The sequence below is a fragment of the Engraulis encrasicolus genome, chromosome 19 (assembly GCF_034702125.1).
Source record: "Engraulis encrasicolus isolate BLACKSEA-1 chromosome 19, IST_EnEncr_1.0, whole genome shotgun sequence".
In the NCBI taxonomy this organism is placed as follows: Eukaryota; Metazoa; Chordata; class Actinopteri; order Clupeiformes; family Engraulidae; genus Engraulis; species Engraulis encrasicolus.
This window is the reverse complement of record NC_085875.1, coordinates 21,552,251-21,571,658: the sequence shown is the minus strand read 5'-3', so window position 1 is coordinate 21,571,658 and position 19,408 is coordinate 21,552,251. Positions and strand designations below refer to the sequence as shown.

At 42.3% G+C, this 19,408-nt stretch overlaps 1 protein-coding gene across 3 annotated transcripts; it reads right to left on the bottom strand.

Annotated features, from left to right (window-relative positions):
• Positions 1 to 1,312: 1,312 nt before the first annotated feature.
• Positions 1,313 to 19,408, bottom strand: LOC134435054 (NACHT, LRR and PYD domains-containing protein 1 homolog). 3 transcript variants are annotated; one of them, XM_063183801.1, is made up of 18 exons: positions 19,192 to 19,407; positions 15,781 to 16,200; positions 15,379 to 15,435; positions 15,116 to 15,172; positions 13,149 to 14,883; positions 12,703 to 12,786; positions 12,134 to 12,301; positions 11,774 to 11,890; positions 10,931 to 11,050; positions 9,193 to 9,363; positions 8,836 to 8,916; positions 8,101 to 8,220; positions 7,683 to 7,826; positions 6,591 to 6,665; positions 4,907 to 5,044; positions 4,423 to 4,557; positions 3,438 to 3,551; positions 1,313 to 3,063 (listed from the first exon to the last, which is right to left on the bottom strand). In XM_063183801.1, the coding sequence occupies exons 1-18, from the start codon at positions 19,217 to 19,219 to the stop codon at positions 2,778 to 2,780; spliced, it is 4,050 nt and encodes a 1,349-aa protein (XP_063039871.1). In that variant the 5' UTR covers positions 19,220 to 19,407; the 3' UTR covers positions 1,313 to 2,777. The 3 variants fall into 3 exon arrangements, with proteins under 3 accessions (XP_063039871.1, XP_063039872.1, XP_063039873.1); XM_063183802.1 differs by lacking the exon at positions 12,703 to 12,786; XM_063183803.1 differs by lacking the exons at positions 1,313 to 3,063; positions 3,438 to 3,551; positions 4,423 to 4,557; positions 4,907 to 5,044; positions 6,591 to 6,665 and adding an exon at positions 7,203 to 7,345 and having other exon boundaries at positions 19,192 to 19,408.

Here is a 19,408-nt window from a genome sequence, read left to right as displayed (position 1 = left end):
ATGGACATTCATATTTAATTGACCTCTTTTTACTTTTTAGCAGCGGTGTCAAAAGTAAAAGTAAAAGTACTTTAGTGGTGTAATTACAGCACTAGCACATGGCGTTACATAGCTGTTACACCATGTATTCCATTGTACCTAATGAGATAGATTGTGTTGTTACTGGAAAAAACACCAAAAACCTAACAAGGACCCACCACAAACTTCATCAAACCAGCGCAGAGTCAGGTGATCACAAGACAAGTGCACTGGTCTATTGGTAACTCAGATAAGTTTCTTGTGTTGGAAGTGTTTCGTTTTTTTTACTTTTACTTTTGACACCTCTGCTTTTTAGCAATCCCCTTGTATTAATGGATGCATTTGACCAGTGGTCTGTATTTATTTATGTATTTATTTACTTATATGTCTAGCTATTTATTGTGTTTGTACTGTATGTGTCTTTTTATTGTAGTCCTCTGTGTTTTTATGTCAAGACAAATTGCCTTTTTAAGGATTAAAGCTTTCAAGTCAAGTCAAGACCAACTCAAGAGGATTAAATTCAGGGCCATGCGTGGGGCTGGCGGCTGAAGGTTGTGAAATTTGGTTCTGCAACAATTTTAGGGTCATCCTCTCAACCTTCTGACAATTTTGTAGTAGTGGTAATAAACAAACTTTTCGAGGAATCAGTTGAAACATATTTAATGAAAAGGCACTTGACAATAAATGTTATAAAAAAATATATATAAAAGGTTAAATGTGCTGGTTCAAAATATTTCAGACAATGTGCAAATTAGGAGATGTCTCCTCATTAAAGCAGTTTTTGGTCTTTCGTTGTAAACAATTTCATGAACATCCCTTTATGACACCATACACTTCAAACATAACTCCCTCATAACAAATGAAAGATTAACAACAAATCCTTCACATGATACACAAGCCACCCTGCATTGAGATGATGACATTATGAAAGAAATGAAGATTAAAATATCTATAGAAATAACATTTAACTTTTCATATTTAACACATTAATTCTGAAGTTAATTGCAAACCCCACCTCCACAGATACAAGAACATCACATAAAAGACGAGGAAGAGCTTTTCAATGTCATGAAATACTGCCATTGGTGCACTTACAAAGATAATGCTAATTCATGGTAAACCATTTGACTAGACAAAAAGTAAATAGTACAATTGTTTCTGTCGGGCACACAGGACTTGACAACTGAAAGTGGGTCTTAATATTTCTCCTTTATAAAGATGGAATGTGCGTTCTAATGAAATTATAGGCAAATTATCAAAGATAAATGATGGTTAACTTCTTGTCTTGGGGTGCAATGCTATCTCTAAAACAAGTCAAAGGTGTGCAGTGATCTCAATCCATTTTAGGGCTTTTTTACAAATAAATCAGACAATATCCAACCACATATACATCTCGGTTCCTCTCTGTGTTTGTTATAGCCTGGCTATCGCCAAACTTTATTACAAGTGAGACGTAGTCTGGGACTGGGAACCATCAGTTCAATTTCTTGTAGGGGAAGTCAGTCTACTTAACTTCTTAAAATGCTATCTGGAGCTTGATTGAGGGCTAGTTTTGCTTCTGCTGTCAACATGGTGGATCTGTAAACAAACCACAAGCTTCCATTTGTCTAATATTAAATATTGCCCTCCCCCCCCGTTCTGTGTTTGGGTTCCCAAACTCAGGCGAATATTTCATATTTCATCGTAACGAGCGCGCAAGGCAGCATGGGAATTCCCAGGTGTTAGTGAGAACCCATGCTATGAATAGTGGTGATCTGTGCATGCGGGTGTGCTATAGGTTTTATTATGTCCCTGATTCAAATACAAAATAATGGCTAAAAAATTCCAGTATAAAACTAAATGCAAAAATATATACGTATAAAAGCTGAATTGATTTTAAAAAATACAAGTTATAATATGAAACAATAAAATGTTCGAAAGAATGATTAATGAAAACGTTAAAAATCATGTTTAAAAAAACCTGAGTCACTTCATCTTAACAAGTGTCCATTGCACACCAACTGGCCTAAGTGCACCACACTTAACCTGCATTACATTGGCTGTTGTGAAAGACTGCTGCGGTTCCATTGTAATACTGATTCACGACAACCACAACAACACGTACAGCCAAAGCAGCAGTCCCTTTTTGCCATCACATTTTGAGGTCAGATTAGCGAATAGGGGGGGAGGAAGTGCGGACATATTTTACCGCCGGTGTCTTTGAGTTTTTTCTGGTAGCAAAGAACTAAAGGGAAGAAGGCTTTCCCGCTGGAAAAAACATTGGCAATGATGAATTCCGTAAGAACTGTTTCATGGGCATCGTTGTATGGGTGCCACCATTCCCAGGTTGCAGTTTTGGGGGACAGTGCATGTGAATCACGCATGTGCAATTAAAGTTAAACAATTTACTGCATAATGTCGCAAGGCTTTCACGTGTGCATACTAAAACAGTTTACGGCAAAAGGCAAAGACATGACTTCCGTCAGCCCTAAAATGGTGTCAGAAATGGCACCTGGCCACACTACACTTTTATGACGCTAAGCTTTCTTCCCTTTATGTTTTTTGCCTGGTAGTAAACTGTCGCTGTCGGATCATCAGATATGGCTGCCGTGACGAACATCCTGTCATTAAAGGATCTCATCTCTACTGAAAGCTGACCCTAAGTAATAGTGGCGGCAGACCCATGGTGGGTAAGGGACATATTCGGTCAAGGTCATGAGCTTACGAGCAGAAGATAACCCTCCACCACTTCACTCAACAATCTTTGGATGGCTTGGCACTCACTGCAGTTTACAAGAGCAACAACACCGTGTTTTTTCTTGTTTGGGGTGATCCATCAGGGGTGATCCTGGGTCCTCCCCATTCACCTCCTCCTCATTCCCCTTCTCCTCCTCCTCCTTCTCCTCATTGGGCGCCTCCTCTTCCTGCTCCTGTTCTGGCTCCAGCAGAGTGTGTGTGTTTGTGAAGGCCTCAAGCTGACTACTCTGCAGCTGGACCCAGTGGTTACAGTCTCGCTCACTGCCATCAAAAGCGGTGCATGGATCTGTTGTTTTACTGCACCTTTGCCTGCGCACGCACACACACACACACACACACACACACACACACACACACACACACACACACACACACACACACACACACACAAACAAAATCACCAACTGAATGGGCAGTTCACAAACAATACAGTACAGAGACAGATACAAAGAAGAGCGCAATATGAGCTGTGGGGTGCCGAGGGTTGGCACAACTCAGTGTATGTTCAGCACTCAGGAACAAAGAATAAACACACGCATCATCCACCCTTGCTGGACTGGGTAGAAGAAAACAAATATAAAGGGCACGTCCCCCACAACCTCCAAATAAACACAAAAACTGTGAGATGAGACTGGTCTCACAAATGTTATTCTTGTCTTCTGTGTTTGTTATTCATTACTCACCCTGTGAGTGTGATGTTGAGTTGAGGGCGGCTGATCTGGTTTTCCCTGAACGACTGAAGGTGATCCTGTAGAGCCTGGACTCCCTCTTCCAGCAGGAACTGTTCAGCGTCCAGCCTGCAGGACAGACCAACATGCAGGGCTTGACATGGCTCTTTTCAATAGCACTCGATTTAGTGCTGCTGAGCACGTAAACAAATCAGAAATGAATATGAAGTGTTAATGTGTTACACCAGGGTTTCCCAAACTGGGGTGCGTGCACCCCTGGGGGTGCGTGGCCTGCTACAAGGGGGTGCGTGAGCTGAATTGGGCAATGGCAGATATAGTTTTTATACAGCATTGATAAACATTAAGTAGTTTTTAATTGAATGGTGAATTGTATGTTGGAAGAAACATCAAGTCTTTTGGAAATAATGATTTCCCATATGACTCTGTATAATTTGGCATGATTTGTGCAGTGAAGCCATACTTAAGTGGCCATCAGCACACCAAAACATTTGCTTAGGGGGTGCGCGAACCACATTGAAATGTACAAGGGGGTGCACAAGGAAAAAAGTTTGGGACCCGCTGTGTTACACCAACCAAGTAACACATGTGGTAAAATCACACCTGCCACCATTGTGGCCTGACCAAGTGTTCTTTCCATGATCCTAACTTCCGTCCTCCCTTGTACTTGTGGCCTCGTGATGAAGTCATAAGACGTCATTGGCGACAGGAGTTAACTTAAATATCTCGCAAAAGCGCGATTCATAGGTAATTTCTCATTTGCAATTGGGGTGTTGAACGGGGAAAAGTCCCCCAAAAGTTGTTGTGGGCGAGGCTGACAGCGGGGAAACTTCATTGTTTCCTCCACAGAGGCGGGGCGTCAGCAAAGCACAAGGCCACAATGACAGGTCGAGGATGGGAGTTTGGATAATGGAACTAGAACACTAAGTGTTGAATTAAGGCTAAAATGTACTGAGTGTGTGTAAAGACTCTCCGTCCTTACGTGATGCTGCAGAGGGAGGGGCAGCCTTCTATGAGTTCGGCGAGGGGGTCAGCCCAGTCCTCCGTCAGGTTGCCGAGCAGGACCAGCTTGATCTTCCTGATGCCCGGAACACACTTCACTTGCTTCACAAAATCCCTGTTCAGGCCACGAAGGGAAACCAGTTGTCACACACAGTCAGAACTTCAATGCAAGATATCAGTTCATGCATATACTGTACAATATGTATATCAGCACATGCATCTGTACATATACACTCGGGCACCTGTACTGCACACACGGGAACAGTTTGAGCTTTGCGACCACCACAGTTTGGTGTGTGCGACGTGCGTGTGTGTGTGTTTGAGTGTGTGTGTGTGTGTGTGTGTGTGTGTGTGTTTGAGTGTGTCTGTGAGAGAGAGAGAGAGAGAGAGAGAGAGAAAGAAAGAGAGAGAGAGAGAGAATGTATGCGTGTGTCTGTGTACATGTGTGTGTGTGTGTGCATTACCTCTGGTCCAGGTCTCTGAGTGTGCGTATGGTGTGGAGGTCCAGACATGCCAGATGTTCCTGGGACATGCTGAGGGATATGTCAGTGATCTGCATTTCTGTGAGTGGAGTTGTCTCCTTGTTGTACTCCACCAACAGCCTGAGAAACAACAAACACTGTAACAAACACTTCTGATCTACATCTGATCTATCGGCAACACATATTGTATACTGATCTTTAGTCTTCCTCAAAATACTCTAGTCGCACCACTAGATAAGACCTTCCATTTCAGCCCCTCATACACACACACACGCACACCCACACACACACACGCACCTTGAGCAAATCACCTGACGCCCAGGGTCCAGGTGCTTCAACCATTACCCTCTGTACCTAAATAACTGTTAGTCACTTTGCATGTGTACAATGTACTCGTCATTTCCAGTCTATAAATCGCTACCTTTTTCTCATATGCTTTCAACCCTGCGACTTAAATCACGATGCTACGCATGTATAGATAATTACGCGTGACAAGCACAGAATGGTGGGAGTTGTAGCTCCAGAGATAATGTTTCGTAAATATCACGTTACAATGTGGACAACTGTGGCTTATAGGGCTACAGAGGTGCGGCCCATATATATACAATTAAATGTTTCTTCTTACGTTGAGTGGGTGCAGCTTATCTCTTACGAAAAATCAACCATGGTTGTGCACGTTTTTTTTTTTTTTTTAACTATGGTTCAATCATGGTTTGACTATGGTTTAACTATAAATTATTGGTATAATAAATAAATTAACCATGGTTTTACCATGGTTTATAATTATTAATTAAACTACACTTGGGAGCCTCTTTTTTATCCAACGCACATATGACAGTCCCTGCTCAAGGGCTTGCTCAAGGCAAAGAGGTTTGATATATAATAAGAGGAATCGAAACACGGCCACTCAATGCAAAAGCGTGTGCTCAAAATGTGGTCTCCTAAAGGGGCGTTGTCAACTCCTTCTTCTCTTTTCGTGCCATACCGCCATATACAGCGCTAAGGGGACTCCATTTATTCTCTACCTCAAGACTCCGAAGGTCTCCTAATCGAAGGTCTCCTAAAGGGGCGTTCACCCGACGTAAAGTGGATACCGGAAAAGAACCCGCCTGCTTTATCTCACTCTCATATACGATTCTCTGCTCAAGGGTTCTTCAGCCATGGATGGAGGTGTAGGGGGAGGTAAGGGTGGGATTCGAACTTGCAACTCTGTGATCTTCAGTCCAACTCCCTAACCATCACACCACGACTACGATCAAGTTTTTTTGGGGGGGTAACCATGAAACCCACAATTAACCATGTTTTTTTAGCATGGTTTGTGACTATGGTTAAGCCATAGTCACAAACCATGCTGAAAAACCCCCATGAAAACCATGAATAACCATGATCCATGGTTAGTCAGGAACCACGGTTTTCATGGTTACCACAAAAAAAAACATGGATAAGCCTAATAATAATACATGGTTGGTTCAGAGTACTTAGAGTAACCATGACATACCATGGTAAAACCATGGTTACTACAGTAAAACCACTCGATTTTCTTAAGAGATATTCAGGGGCTGCAGCTTATAGTCCAGAAATTGCGGTAATGTAAGCAAATAAAAATACCTCCACTCTACTGTCTTGTTCTATTTCACCATTACGGCACCTTGTGCCATACACTCACATGATGTTATCGCCCTGTCGTTCCACACTTAGGAAAGAACAGATGTTGTCTTGGGAGTCAGTATCAGGTCTCAGACTGCAAAGCAAAGAGAGGAGCACGGCATAAATGACTTGACATCACCGTCTTCACTTAGAGAATTACCTTACCACATGGTGGTGGATATTACAGTGTTTCCCACAGACCAAGTAGCATTGTGCATCTTTGAGTGTCATGAAAAGCGCTATATAAAACCTATGTTTTAAATGCATTATTATTACCAATATTATTGTGTTGTATACAAAACAAGTTGAGTAAGGGCAATGTGTCACTGTCAGCGTTGCATGTACACGTGTATACCCCACTGGTATCTGTAGCTGTTGATCAATAACAGAATGACCTACAGTATGCATGGAAGCACTGGATTATCTCCAGAATTTATATACCGGTAGATATCTAGATATTTTCTATATTATTTTTAATATCTAATGCCCTGAATGCCATACAAATGGCCACAACATGTATACAAATGTGTACTGTATATTATATAATAATCAGAAATATAATTTATTAATCATTAATAACTATGACAGCATTTTACAAAATGGGCAGACTAAGAAACACAATGCAAAGACATGATAATTTAAGGATATACTTCAGTCCAGTAAAGCAAGGCAGGTGCAAAGCCCTGAAAGCAGGCAAGGGTACTGACAGATGCCTCAGTTTGGCAAGCAAGACGCCCCGCATACAGTATCTGAGAGAAGGTCTCTCAGGGAAGCCTGCAAACAGGATAGGCAGAGAAGAGAAAAGCCAAAGAAAACAGAGTGGTGTGTTGACGATAGGATAGGAGAGAGAGAGAGAGAGAGAGAGAGAGAGAGAGAGAGAGAGAGAGTCAGGAGAGGTGATCATAGGTTGACATGCAAGAAAGAAGGCAGGGGGTGGTAGAGAGAGAAAGAGAGAGAGAGAGAGAGAGAGAGAGAGAGAGGGAGGTAAAGCATGCAAATCAGAGGAAGAGAATATGTTACTAAGATTGGGGAAAAAATGAGAACGCTGTGAAAAACTGTGGATGTGTGTGTGGTGCGCATGCATGCGTGTGCTGGGCAGGGTCAAGCTGACCTGCAGTACTGCAGCGGTGCAGCAGGGGGCGTGGCGGGAGTCTGGAGCTGAAGGAGGGCAGCAGCCCAGGACTCCGTCAGGCAGGTCACAGTCACAAACAACCTCTGAAGCCCACTCACATCACGCATGAAGGACAGATCCTCTCTGCAAGCACACACGAAAACAACATGTGTATAAATATGTGTATACATTTTATTTCTTGCACTAAACCCTGCTGTTATGTGACTAACCTGAAGCCTGCACTGCACCTGTATTCCCTGCTATTTATTACACCCTCGTCTGTAAGTCACTTTTGAATGAAAGCGTCAGCTAGATGTAAGGCAATGTTAAGTGATAACCTTGTGCTGGTCAGTAGGCGTGTGAATAGTTTTTGAAGTAAAGCACATGTGATGTGTTGGCCAAAGCATCTGCCTACTACCTTCCTGATATTCCAGCAATGTCCTGGAACACTCTGGCCCAGTCCGTTTCCTTGGAGACGGTTGCCATATCCAACTCCACTTCTGAGAGTGATCCTCCAGCATGCGCTTCCACAGTTAACCTGAAACAGACAGGGAACAAGATCAGTCAGTGCAGAGTGAAACTGTCAAATCTACTGGGTTTGCAGAACTGGTGATGACTCCATAGAATAGTTACTTCGTTATTTTTTAAATGCCATAGAAAATGTTTCAAGACGCAATATATGACAGCAGACTATGAAACAATGTCAGGATAGTCACTGTTTGCCTATTGATGATTCCTTCAAGTATCGTCTGTCTTGTGAAGGTAATTAGTTAGAGTATTTGTAATAAATGGTAAACGCATATAAAAAATGTTTAGGTAGACTTTCAGGTCCAAGTTGGGAACAGCAAAAATGACAGACCCTAGGTCTGATCTTGAAGCCAGATTGGGGAAAAAAAATTCTCACAAAGCATAGCCGCAAACATTTCAACTGTATTCCAGAATTTAAAACAAATGTTGGGGTTGTTTTTTGCCTTTATTATTAGGACAGTAAAGTGAAGAATCGTGAGAGGACATGAGTGGGAGAGAGAGAAGGGGAAGGATTGGCAAAAGACCGGGGTCGCCAGCGTAGCAGTGTAGTACCCTACTGTTGGAGCCACGGCAGGGTCGGAATTTACAATTCTAAATGAGCAGAATAGAAAGAGTGTAATCTTACATCACAGAGTCGGCCATGTTAATCAGAGAAACCTCCGAGCACACGCTATTCTCTCGCCCCGAGACTTCAGACAGCTTACACCTGTGGAGGGAAAACAAGCAAAGTAACCATTTAACCAGTAACTAAACCATACATGATCTAGTAGTAGTACAGCATATCATTCAAATCAGAGAGAAGTCAGAACAGGAAGAGAGGTTCTTTTACAATTACTGTTACTACACACATACGTAAGCATGCACACACATACACATGCACACGCACACACACACACACACACACACACACACACACACACACACACACACACACACACACACACACACACACACACACACAATCATGCATGCATACACGTACGTTGCTTTTTGTAGAGTTGCCCCATCCAGGCAGGAGAAGAGGAACCGAGTGGCCATGTCTGCAGTCAGGTATTTGACCGCCAACTCAATCGTCTTCACATTCGGGACTTGGAGGAGACAAGATTGCACAGTCTCTATCTGCTCAACATCCGCCTTCTCAAGAGCTAAAGGGCTACAGCGACACACGCATTCAAGCAAACACACGCACACGCACACACGCACACACGCACACACACACACACACACGCACACACGCACACACGCACACACACACACACACACACAAAATCAAACTGATTTACAGTCATGATAAAAACATTCACTTTCCATCATCTGCTCGGAGGCATAGCCTGTTTTTACCATCCCTTCACACTGATTTCAGTGGAGGGTAAAGTCAAAAGAGAAAGGGCAAGAAGACTGCCATGGCAGATTCGCCTGAAGAGCTTTTCAGAGGGTTTTAATTTGTTTTGGAAAATAAGCATTTACCATAGTCCTTCTAATGGCTACAAAGTCCTGTGGTAAAACAGGCAATTAGGCAAGGTAATATGTGTTAAAGCACGTAATGAGGTAAAGGGAAAATTGTGGTAAAACGGGTAATGAGCATTTTTGTTTTTGGCATGCTATGTTCCCTGACCATGGAATCCAGCAAAGAAGAAAAGAAGACAAAACACCCGTGAGCCATTTCAGAATACTACTGTTATTGTTGTAATACCATGATGACCGAATTGCACCTGCCAAAGGCGGGATCACTCTGGTCACATGGTTCACTTGCACCTGTACGTATGTTAAACCAGGTCCATAGAGGTAGAACATTAGACTAGAGGTGACCCCATCCCCCTTTTCATGGCAATCTGTGGCAGCCATTATTTGTAGGTAGGCCAGAGAAATGGAAATGAAAGGATAAGGAGGCTCACCTCTGTCAAAAAATGGCTTAATAATGTGAAAATGTCCATCAACACACACTATACAATATTTGAGGTGTTTTGCTAAATATGGACATAATATATATACTTTGATTTTTAAATGTATTTTAGCTAGTCATATGATTTAAGTAGACATTTCAAATCTGATCTTTGATTAATGTGTTACTTCATATTCACACAGTTTTAGTCCATTTTTTAACAGGGGTGGGTGTGTTCTCCATTGACTTACATAGACTGAAGGTGCCTACACTACCTACAGAAGATGGGAGGTGCCATGTGCCATTTCCCAGTGCTGAAGGGAAGTGCTTTGTCACCTCTAGTCTAATGTTCTACCTCTATGACCAGGTCTCTCATACCCTGCTAGTTAGTCCTTGTTCATGCAAAAGCATATTTGCTGTTGATATTGCTGTCTTGCTTGCTTGGTTGTTCACAGCAGCTGCATTACATGTTGCAGTCTGAAGATTTGATTACACTCTCTTATGTCCCCAAAAGTGGTGGTAGACAATTGCATGTGTGTCTATTTCACTGGGGAAACATGATGAGGTGGTAATAATATGAACTGAAAATAACAAAATTGATAACTTAAATCGCTTGGTTTACAACTTACAACTTATCTTACAACTCAAAATTGCTGTGCAGAAAGTTGGCTTGAAGATCTGTGTTGAAGTAGCATGTTTTTTACTCTGTGTGTGTGTGTGTGTGTGTGTGTGTGCGCGCGTGCATGAGCGTGTGTGACATGTGTAGAGAGAGAGAGAGAGAGAGAGAGAGAGAGAGAGAGAGAGAGAGAGAGAGAGAGAGAGAGAGAGAGCTCCTTACCTGTCTGCCAAAGAGTGTACTGTCTCCAGTAGGCCTGTCCAGTCATTTCTGAAGAGCTCAGGGGAAGCTGTCTGATTGACAGAAATCCCTGATAAGCATAGCGCTGGATTATCGAGCCCACTGAAATATAAAAAAATAGTGCAAACCCTTTTATGTTTATCACCAATGGCACGGAAAATATGTTAAATATAACACAAAAGGGCCACACACTGCATCAACTGTGCTTCTATTTCTGTAAGAATATGTAAGATATGTTTTAAAAATGGTTATCATCAGCAAAAATATATATTTTGTGTAGCTATGTATAAGTAATGAGTTTAAAAGAAAGTTCAAGAGTTCAGAAGAAGACCTTTCAATAAACTTCAAATAAGGAGCTTGAAACTAGACTGCATGTTCTTAGAAGTAGAAAATATGTTTTGCAACTGTCACCGATGTCAAATATGACAAAAATAGTCTTGCTTTTTCTGGGCCAGGACAGAGTCAAGATCAGAGTTTGTTCTGTTCTTCCTCTCCCTTTGGCCAAAGCGTAAAATCGTATTTCTCTTGCCCGTGTGTTTTTCTTGGTAATCGTATACAAAATCGTCTAATTTTCTTGACAATTTCCTACTGCAAAGACGCGTCTCAGCCTGTGCCTGCTTCAGTGTGACATAAGTAGGAACGGTTTATGGGAGGTGTGCCACACAAAGAGACACAACCAACAAAACAGAGAAAAAAGCACCCCAAAGACAATAGCCCATCCCCTCTCTAGAGGGGTAGGGCAAGAAACAACATGGCCTTATTTTCTGTAAATAACATTTGTTAACACAAACAAAAATTTGACATACAAGCAAGGCAATGTCTTACAGTTTGAGGATGTTTTCGCATCTTAGCTCTGTGATGTGCTCTTTAATCTTTCGCTCCACACTGATGTCGAGCAGTCCTGCAGTCTCCAACTCCTGTGGTTGGTCACTCAAGCTTACACTGCACACACACACACACACACACACACACACACACACACACACACACACACACACACACACACACACACACACACACACACACACACACACACACACACACACACACACACACACACAAACAGAGTACAGTATATAATAAAACTGCCTGTCCTTGGGTCACGTTCTGTTACATTTAAAAAAAAAGAAATTACAGTGTGTAAGCTTTCGGTTTACACGTTACGTATGTATGGTTGATTCCTACCATACATCCTCCATGGAAGTATCGATGATTCCTGGAGCAGAATTGTCGCAGGAGACGCTCAGCTTGAGATCAAGAGTTTCCACCTGCTTCTGTATGGCAAGAGTGTTTAAAACCTGCAACACACTCTCCAGAGAAAAACGGAGGCGCTGCTGTTTGCTGTTTTTGACTCTGCAAAGAAGAAATTATATGAAGAAAAAATTGGTGAGAAAGTTTATTCTCTCTGGTAGCAAGGCAAGGTTACAGCACAGTTAGCAAGGTAGCAATCCAGCCATAAGATTAAAAGAAGAGTATGTCATTTCAATGTATACCGCAAATTCACAAACTTGAGATTTTCAGGAGTATTTACTGAGTAATGAACTAATATTTACGGGTCTGACCAATGTACAGTTTTGCTGCCAAAGTTTTGCTGCAATTGCTAATGAATACTTTGAAATTGATGGTGGTGTTGAATATATTCATGAAAAGGATAACATTTGTGAATGGGCAGTGTAATTTCTGGAAACAAACAACGTAAGAAATGACATACTCTAACATTAATGGAAGTAGTGGTAACTACTTAGGTCTCTTACTGAAGGTCTGCCACAATTGTTTCCTTTCCGAGAGCCTTGATTAGATGATCCACTTCACAATCTCTCAGATCTTCTACCACCAGCCTTTAATCAGGAAAATAGCCATACAGTGCTGTTTCAGACTTGTCACATATGATATTTAATGACATTCCCATTTTTACACATGAAAAGCCCGAGCACATCGGCGTACACTATATAAAAAAGGAACAACAATTGCAGTATAGGAAGCCAGTCTCTCTTATGATTTCAACATTCAAATGGTACATAACAACACATTGTTTTGATTTACACACCAGTGTTAACCTGAGTGCCCACATTATTTATAATAATAATAATGACATTCTTTTCTTCTTTTTGTAAGTTCATCTTATTTATTTTTGTCATATATTTGAATATACCGTATGTATGATATTGCCCTATTGCCTTAATACTGGCACCACACTCACCCAAGTGTCTTGCACTTTGCCAGCTGTGCGGCGAGGACACCAAGCATTTCTCCAGTGAGGTTGCAGTCCATGAGTGTGAGCTCTTCCATGGCCGGGCAGTGCTGAATGCAAAAGGACAGCACTCTGCAGTCTGACATTGTCAGAGGGATGCGAACGAGGTTGATGCTGTTCCAGACACACATGGCTCTCTGCACGAAGCCCTCCTCGTGGGCCTCGTACAGGCAATACAGAATGAAGAGCTGAATGTTGTGAGTCCTTGGCAGTCCGTCCTCTTCTTTGATCAAGTCGTGGATCCACTTTTCCAACAAGGGGCAAACGCGGTCAGGTTCGGGCTGCCCGGGGAGTCTGGTGACGTCCTGGTTTGAGAGGCCAAAGAGGAACTGGATGACAGGGAGCAGGTGGCTCATCTTCAACTTCTGTTTGGAGGTGTAGAGGTCCTCTTCCACCTGTTTCAGCGTGCTGGTAATTTTCTCCTCAGCAACGTCCAGGTCGCAGAGGTGAAAGAGGGCGGCGAAGAACTCCTGGAAGCTGAGGTGCATGAAACTGTACTTTGTTTCAAACTTGCTGATCTTCTTCAGGAAGAACTTGCCAAGGAAAGGTCCACGAAGGTTTTCAGGTATCCTCTTGTCCACATCGCTGTCGTCGAACAGCACGATCTGCTTCATGACTCCCTCCATTGCCAGCTCCCCCAGACTCCTGATAAGGCCACTCCATTGGTCGTCATCTACTGCCTGGCTGGGGCCGTGGTGCTCCATCTGCATGGACACGAAATGTGCAAATATGGAGGTAGTTGTGTACAGCGCAGAGGATATGTCTTCGCCATCCTGGAGCATATCTTCGAAGACATTGCAGATGATCCAACAGGTTACTGGAATGGAGCAGGCCGTGAGAAGGGTAGCGTCTTCCATCACACGCTTCTGTACTGTGCTCCCCATGTCTTCGTTCTCCACGAAGAAGGCCTGGATATACTTCTTCACCCCATCATTGGAGAACCCCAAGATCTCTGTGAAGCAGTGAGGGATCTCCAGCACATCACTGAGACGCTTGGAGGCAGTGGACCTGCTTGTGACAAGCAAGGATGAATTTAAGAGTTTTCCTTTTAGGAGTGCCACCAGTATGGTGTTAACACTTGCAGGGGTCTCAATCGTGAGATCACGTGAACACTCCATATCTTCTCTCGATAGTCTCAGCTCATCAAAACCATCTAGTATGAACAGAACCCTATGGGGTGCATGCTTCAACACATGTCTGACAGTGGACTCATCAATACCAGATTGAGTATTTTGACTCAACAAGAAGTCAACCAGACTTTTGGGCTTTTCAACATTGCTCAACGCCTTCAACTTGAGGAGAAACACAAGGTCGAAGAGGTCGTTGTACAGTTTGCCGGATGCCCAGTCATCTATGATCCTGTGGGCAGTGAAGGTTTTCCCATATCCAGAGTGACCCTGGAGGATGACTGCTTTGGACACATGTGCCTTGCTGTTTGGTTGCTGACTGAAGAACTTCTCCACGCTGGTGCCAACATACTGCTTGTTGGCCCTGGCCAAGGCACAGTCTAGCTCTGCCCCTCTGCTTCGAATCTCCTCCTCTCGCATTTTCACTCCCTGAGGCCTCGTCACCATCACCAGATCTGTGTACCGCTTCGACACCGTCACCCAGTCGCACCCTGGACGAGAGTTGTACTCCTTAACTCTGCCAAATTGCTCCTGAATGTAGTCCTTGTATGTGTCAACTGAAGGAGAATAAGTTAGAAATCAGGTTAAGTGTTACAGCAGCAAGTAATTCAGAATGCCTTCGGCCACAGCTCTCCCCTGTGGCGAACAATTAACCGTTTTCCAACTATTCATTTACTCTTTTTTCACCCTTGTTTTACCACTACTGTCACGGATAAGTAAGTGTCCACAGACAATACGTTAGAAATATGTTAATAATGTAACATTTCCATCACAAATATATAGACTTACATGCTTTAGTTGTATCCACTGTGTCATATTGATTGCTTTCTTGGCAAATTCTCCCCCCTGAAAAAGTAGAAGAATAAGACACAAGTTTATTTATTACAACATGTCTGTCTATTTATTACAAGGGACACTGTAATGGCACAAAATAACATTTCAAAAACTTTCTTCTTCCATAGTACAAAGTTTTACCATGCACAGGCAAGAAGACAACAGAAATCAGTTTCATGTCCTGGTTATATCCGGTGCAACTAGTGAAGGAAACTCACCATGTACAAGGATTCTGTGGATGTCGTCAATTTTACTTTCCATCCGAGGCAATATCTCTGGAAAACAATAAATAAATGCTTTATAATACATCGGATGCATATCTATTGTGTGTGTGTGTGTGTGTGTGTGTGTGTGTGTGTGTGTGTGTGTGTGTGTGTGTGTGTGTGTGTGTGTGTGTAAGTGTATGTGTGTGTAAATTACATTACATTACTGTTAGCACACACACCCACACAACAGGCTATACCGTACAATGGAGTGTATCCCAGTTACTGGGGAAGCTCAGGGCAAATGGGGTGCGTACTAGGTGCACATGTTGGGTGTATGGGAATATTTAGCAAGCCAAAAGGTTCGATGGCATGGATGGGGTTGGGATGTGGCGTGCTCGGCTCGGCCTGTCTCACCTCTCTCCCACAGTCTGTGGTCAGCTTCTGCGTCGGCTTGGTCGTCTCTCCGCCTCTGTGCGTTCTCCAGGCCCTTCAGCTTCCTCACCTGCTCCAGGTGCAGAGAGCCTCTTAGTTGCTCATAGACGTAGCTCAAGCCCTCATTCAACTCAGCAAACTCCTCCTTCAGGTCGTTAACCTTCATCGCTGCCTTCAGCCAATTCATGTCCTTGTGTTTCGTGATCAGGTCGACCGCGTCTGTCAGCACTTCCTTGAATTTGTCGAGGGCGCACCTCACTTGTTGGTTATCCAGCTCCTCAGCAGCAACGTCATTCATGACTCCCTCTATGGCCTCCACTCTCTCCTTAAGTCGCTCGCGCCGGCTTTTGTTAGCCTGTATTTCTTGGTAGAGCTGGTAGCACGTATACAGTGCCTCGATCACTTTCAGGAGGAAAAAAGTGTTAAGTGTTACTTACATGACTTGCCCTGACTTTCTATGTGTTTTGCAAAGTATTCTGCGTACAAAGGTAAAGAGCAGTAAGCAAATAATTTGACAAAATTGAGTTTAGACTGAAAGTCAGGTCTTTACAACACCTCCTTTATCTTGAGACAAAGCCTTATGGTCCAAATGTGTCTCGATTTAAAGATATCACTATGTCAAATTTGCAGTAAATTTGCAGATATCACTATGTCAAATTTGCAGTAACTACATTATCCAACCTAATACAAATAATTTGAAGGCCTTTTTCTTAGTTTCAGTGTTGGCGTAGTAATTGCACTTTGACTTTGTAGGGCGGTATACCACTAGTGAGTTTAGATGTTGACTGAGAGAACTGCAGCTTTTGTGTCAAAGGTTCATCAGCGTGCCCAGGGCCGCTGAGAGCCTTGACTGGGCCCAGGACAAAGTCATCTGAAAGGGCTCCCCAGCCCAATAGATACAATGCAACGAGGACTCACTTCTTTTTGGCCCCCTCTCTCCCTGGGCCCAGGACAAACAAACAATGAAATTACTGCCTGCTTTATAAGGCAGTATAAGTAAGGTGCACACATACACATTCTATCATGTACTGCAACCAGAGTTATTATGATTTCAATGACAAAATATAAAGTTTATTAATATTATTAATCTGCAAAGTATGTGGTAATGTAAGTAATAAAACTGCCACATGTAATCTGCCTAAAACCACTCCTCTGCCACTAAACATTGTAGGCCTACATAAGAGCGCGTGTGGGGGGCTTTCTCATATGGCGCATAGCCTACCATGAAAGTGGCCCATTTTCTTTTTTCACATACGCCATAAGAAGCCATGTCTGTCTGTCTGTCTGTCTGTCTGTCTGTCTGTCTGTCTATCTATCTATCTATCTATCTATCTATCTATCTATCTATCTATCTATCTATCTATCTATCTATCTATCTATCTATCTATCTATCTATCTATCTATATATCTATCTAAAGGTAATGATTCAAACTTTTCATTGATCTTTAATCCCCCTATGAAAAATCTACCTTCATCACTTGGTGGAACATTCTTTTTCCCAGGTCAGAAATCACAGATTTTAAATGCATTGTTCCATTCAGAGGGTACAATCGGCTACTTTTAACCTTGATGTACTTGAGGTCATTATTGTGGTGCTTTCATAATTCCCTTGTTTGAATGGTGTTTCAATCATTTACGTAAAAGCCATAAATGGTCTTCATTTATTTAAACTTATCTTGTTTGGGTAAGATAAATGTACTAAGCGTGTAGTCTACATAGAACGCAGCCCACGTAAAAATGTCAGGGATTTCAGAATACCCACCTAAAATGGATTTATTCAATATTTATAACAGCACAGTAAACCCATCACAAAAAAATGCTCAAATATACAGTACACCCACCACAAAAAAGCACAATACTTCCCAAGATAGTCTGGGTAAGGCAAAGTGTTTGTGGTTTTCAATGAAAGGAGCCTACACACGAGATAGATGATGATGCTGATGATGATGCATATTCCATTACAGTTTTTCTCGATTGGTTTGGCTAATTTCTTGAAACTGAGATGACATTCCTATAACCATTGGGTCATTTGGCCAAACATTCTTACACTTCTATACTTTGGATATGATGACTTACACAATGAAATCATGCTGACATGTTTTGGAGAGGGCAACCATTAGACTGAAAATTGTCTAATTCATTTAGATAAGAAAGGTCTTTGGAAATGTATTTGGAAAATGTGCTAAATGTATGCTCAATGTGTCAACTGTAGGGTACTTGTACATAGCCATCTGCAGAGATGTACTAAACATTTGAGACATGTACAAAGCATTTGAGATTTGATGACAGCAATGAGAAATGCCATTCTGTTGTGGGAAATTACAAGTTGGTTTGGGGATTTGTCCGTGTTGTTTTGAGAATGTCATCTCAGTTTCGAGAAATTAGCCAAACCAATCGAGAAAAACTGTAAATTAAACCATTCACCTTATCATCATTATATCATACAAACCCAGCCACCAACTTTAACAATAGATTAATGCATTATTGCCATTCTTTAATTGTCCACGGCTCACCAGAAGATATATCATTGCACACTAGTGTTCCCTGGCACAGTGGTTGAAACTGGCCTACAGTATGGGCGTGTTTGGTTTATTACCAAGTGTTTCCCAAGAGTTTTGACATGGGGCAATTTTTGCAGATTGTGTGCAAGTAATTGGCAAAAAACTGTAGGCCTAATCTAGATTAATTCCATGTTTGCAGTGAAATTATGTATGTCTTGTAGGCCTACAAAATGTGTTTTCCATCACTGCAAACACACACACACACACACACACACACACGCATGCATTCACACACACTCGCCCCGCGTGTGCACGCACGCACTGTATTGTCAATAAAGTAATTGGCCTATGTTTTATTTTCATTAACATTTACAATTGGTGGTGTGCCGTGGCATTTTGTCATCGAAAAATGTGTGCCTTGGCTCAAACAGATTGAAAACCAGATGGCCCACGCGCAGAAGCCTTCAAGGAACTTGCAACAAATTTCCCCGGTATGTTGCAAGTTGTGTCAGGGAGTGGTATGGCCAGGGTTTTGAAAACGGAGAACAGAACAGAATCCAAGAATTCGGCAGTGGCAGGATATAGTAGGCCCACTACTCTAGATAACACAGCCTGGTGACTCGAAGTTCTTTGACGAGAAGTTTTTTTTTTTTTATTCAGATAGTTCGCACTCGCAGTAGACAAACAGCAAAAATATGCAAGCTCCAACCTTATCCGTGTGTACAGTCGACCAATCATGGTTAACATTTTCAGCCCATTTGTATAGGCTTAGTCGACGATCGCCAAGACTTCATAAAAAAGTTCAGCCATTATTTGAAAGACAAAAGTAGCCTATACAGTAGCCTACATGTTACCAATGCGTCGTTAAAATATAAAGAATGTGCATGCTTACCTGATTTTACGCCCTCCAAGGCGTCCATCTCTGCGTCCGGTCTGTACGAGCAAAAGTGAAACTGCCTTGACCTGTTTTAAGGCAGAAGGGCTTTCGAGGGAGGATACGTCATTTGACAAAAAAAAAAACAACAACAAAAAAAACCCAGCGAAAACAACAACACACACAAAGGCTATGCGTGAAACTAGCAGTCCAATTTATCTACTACAAGTAATTC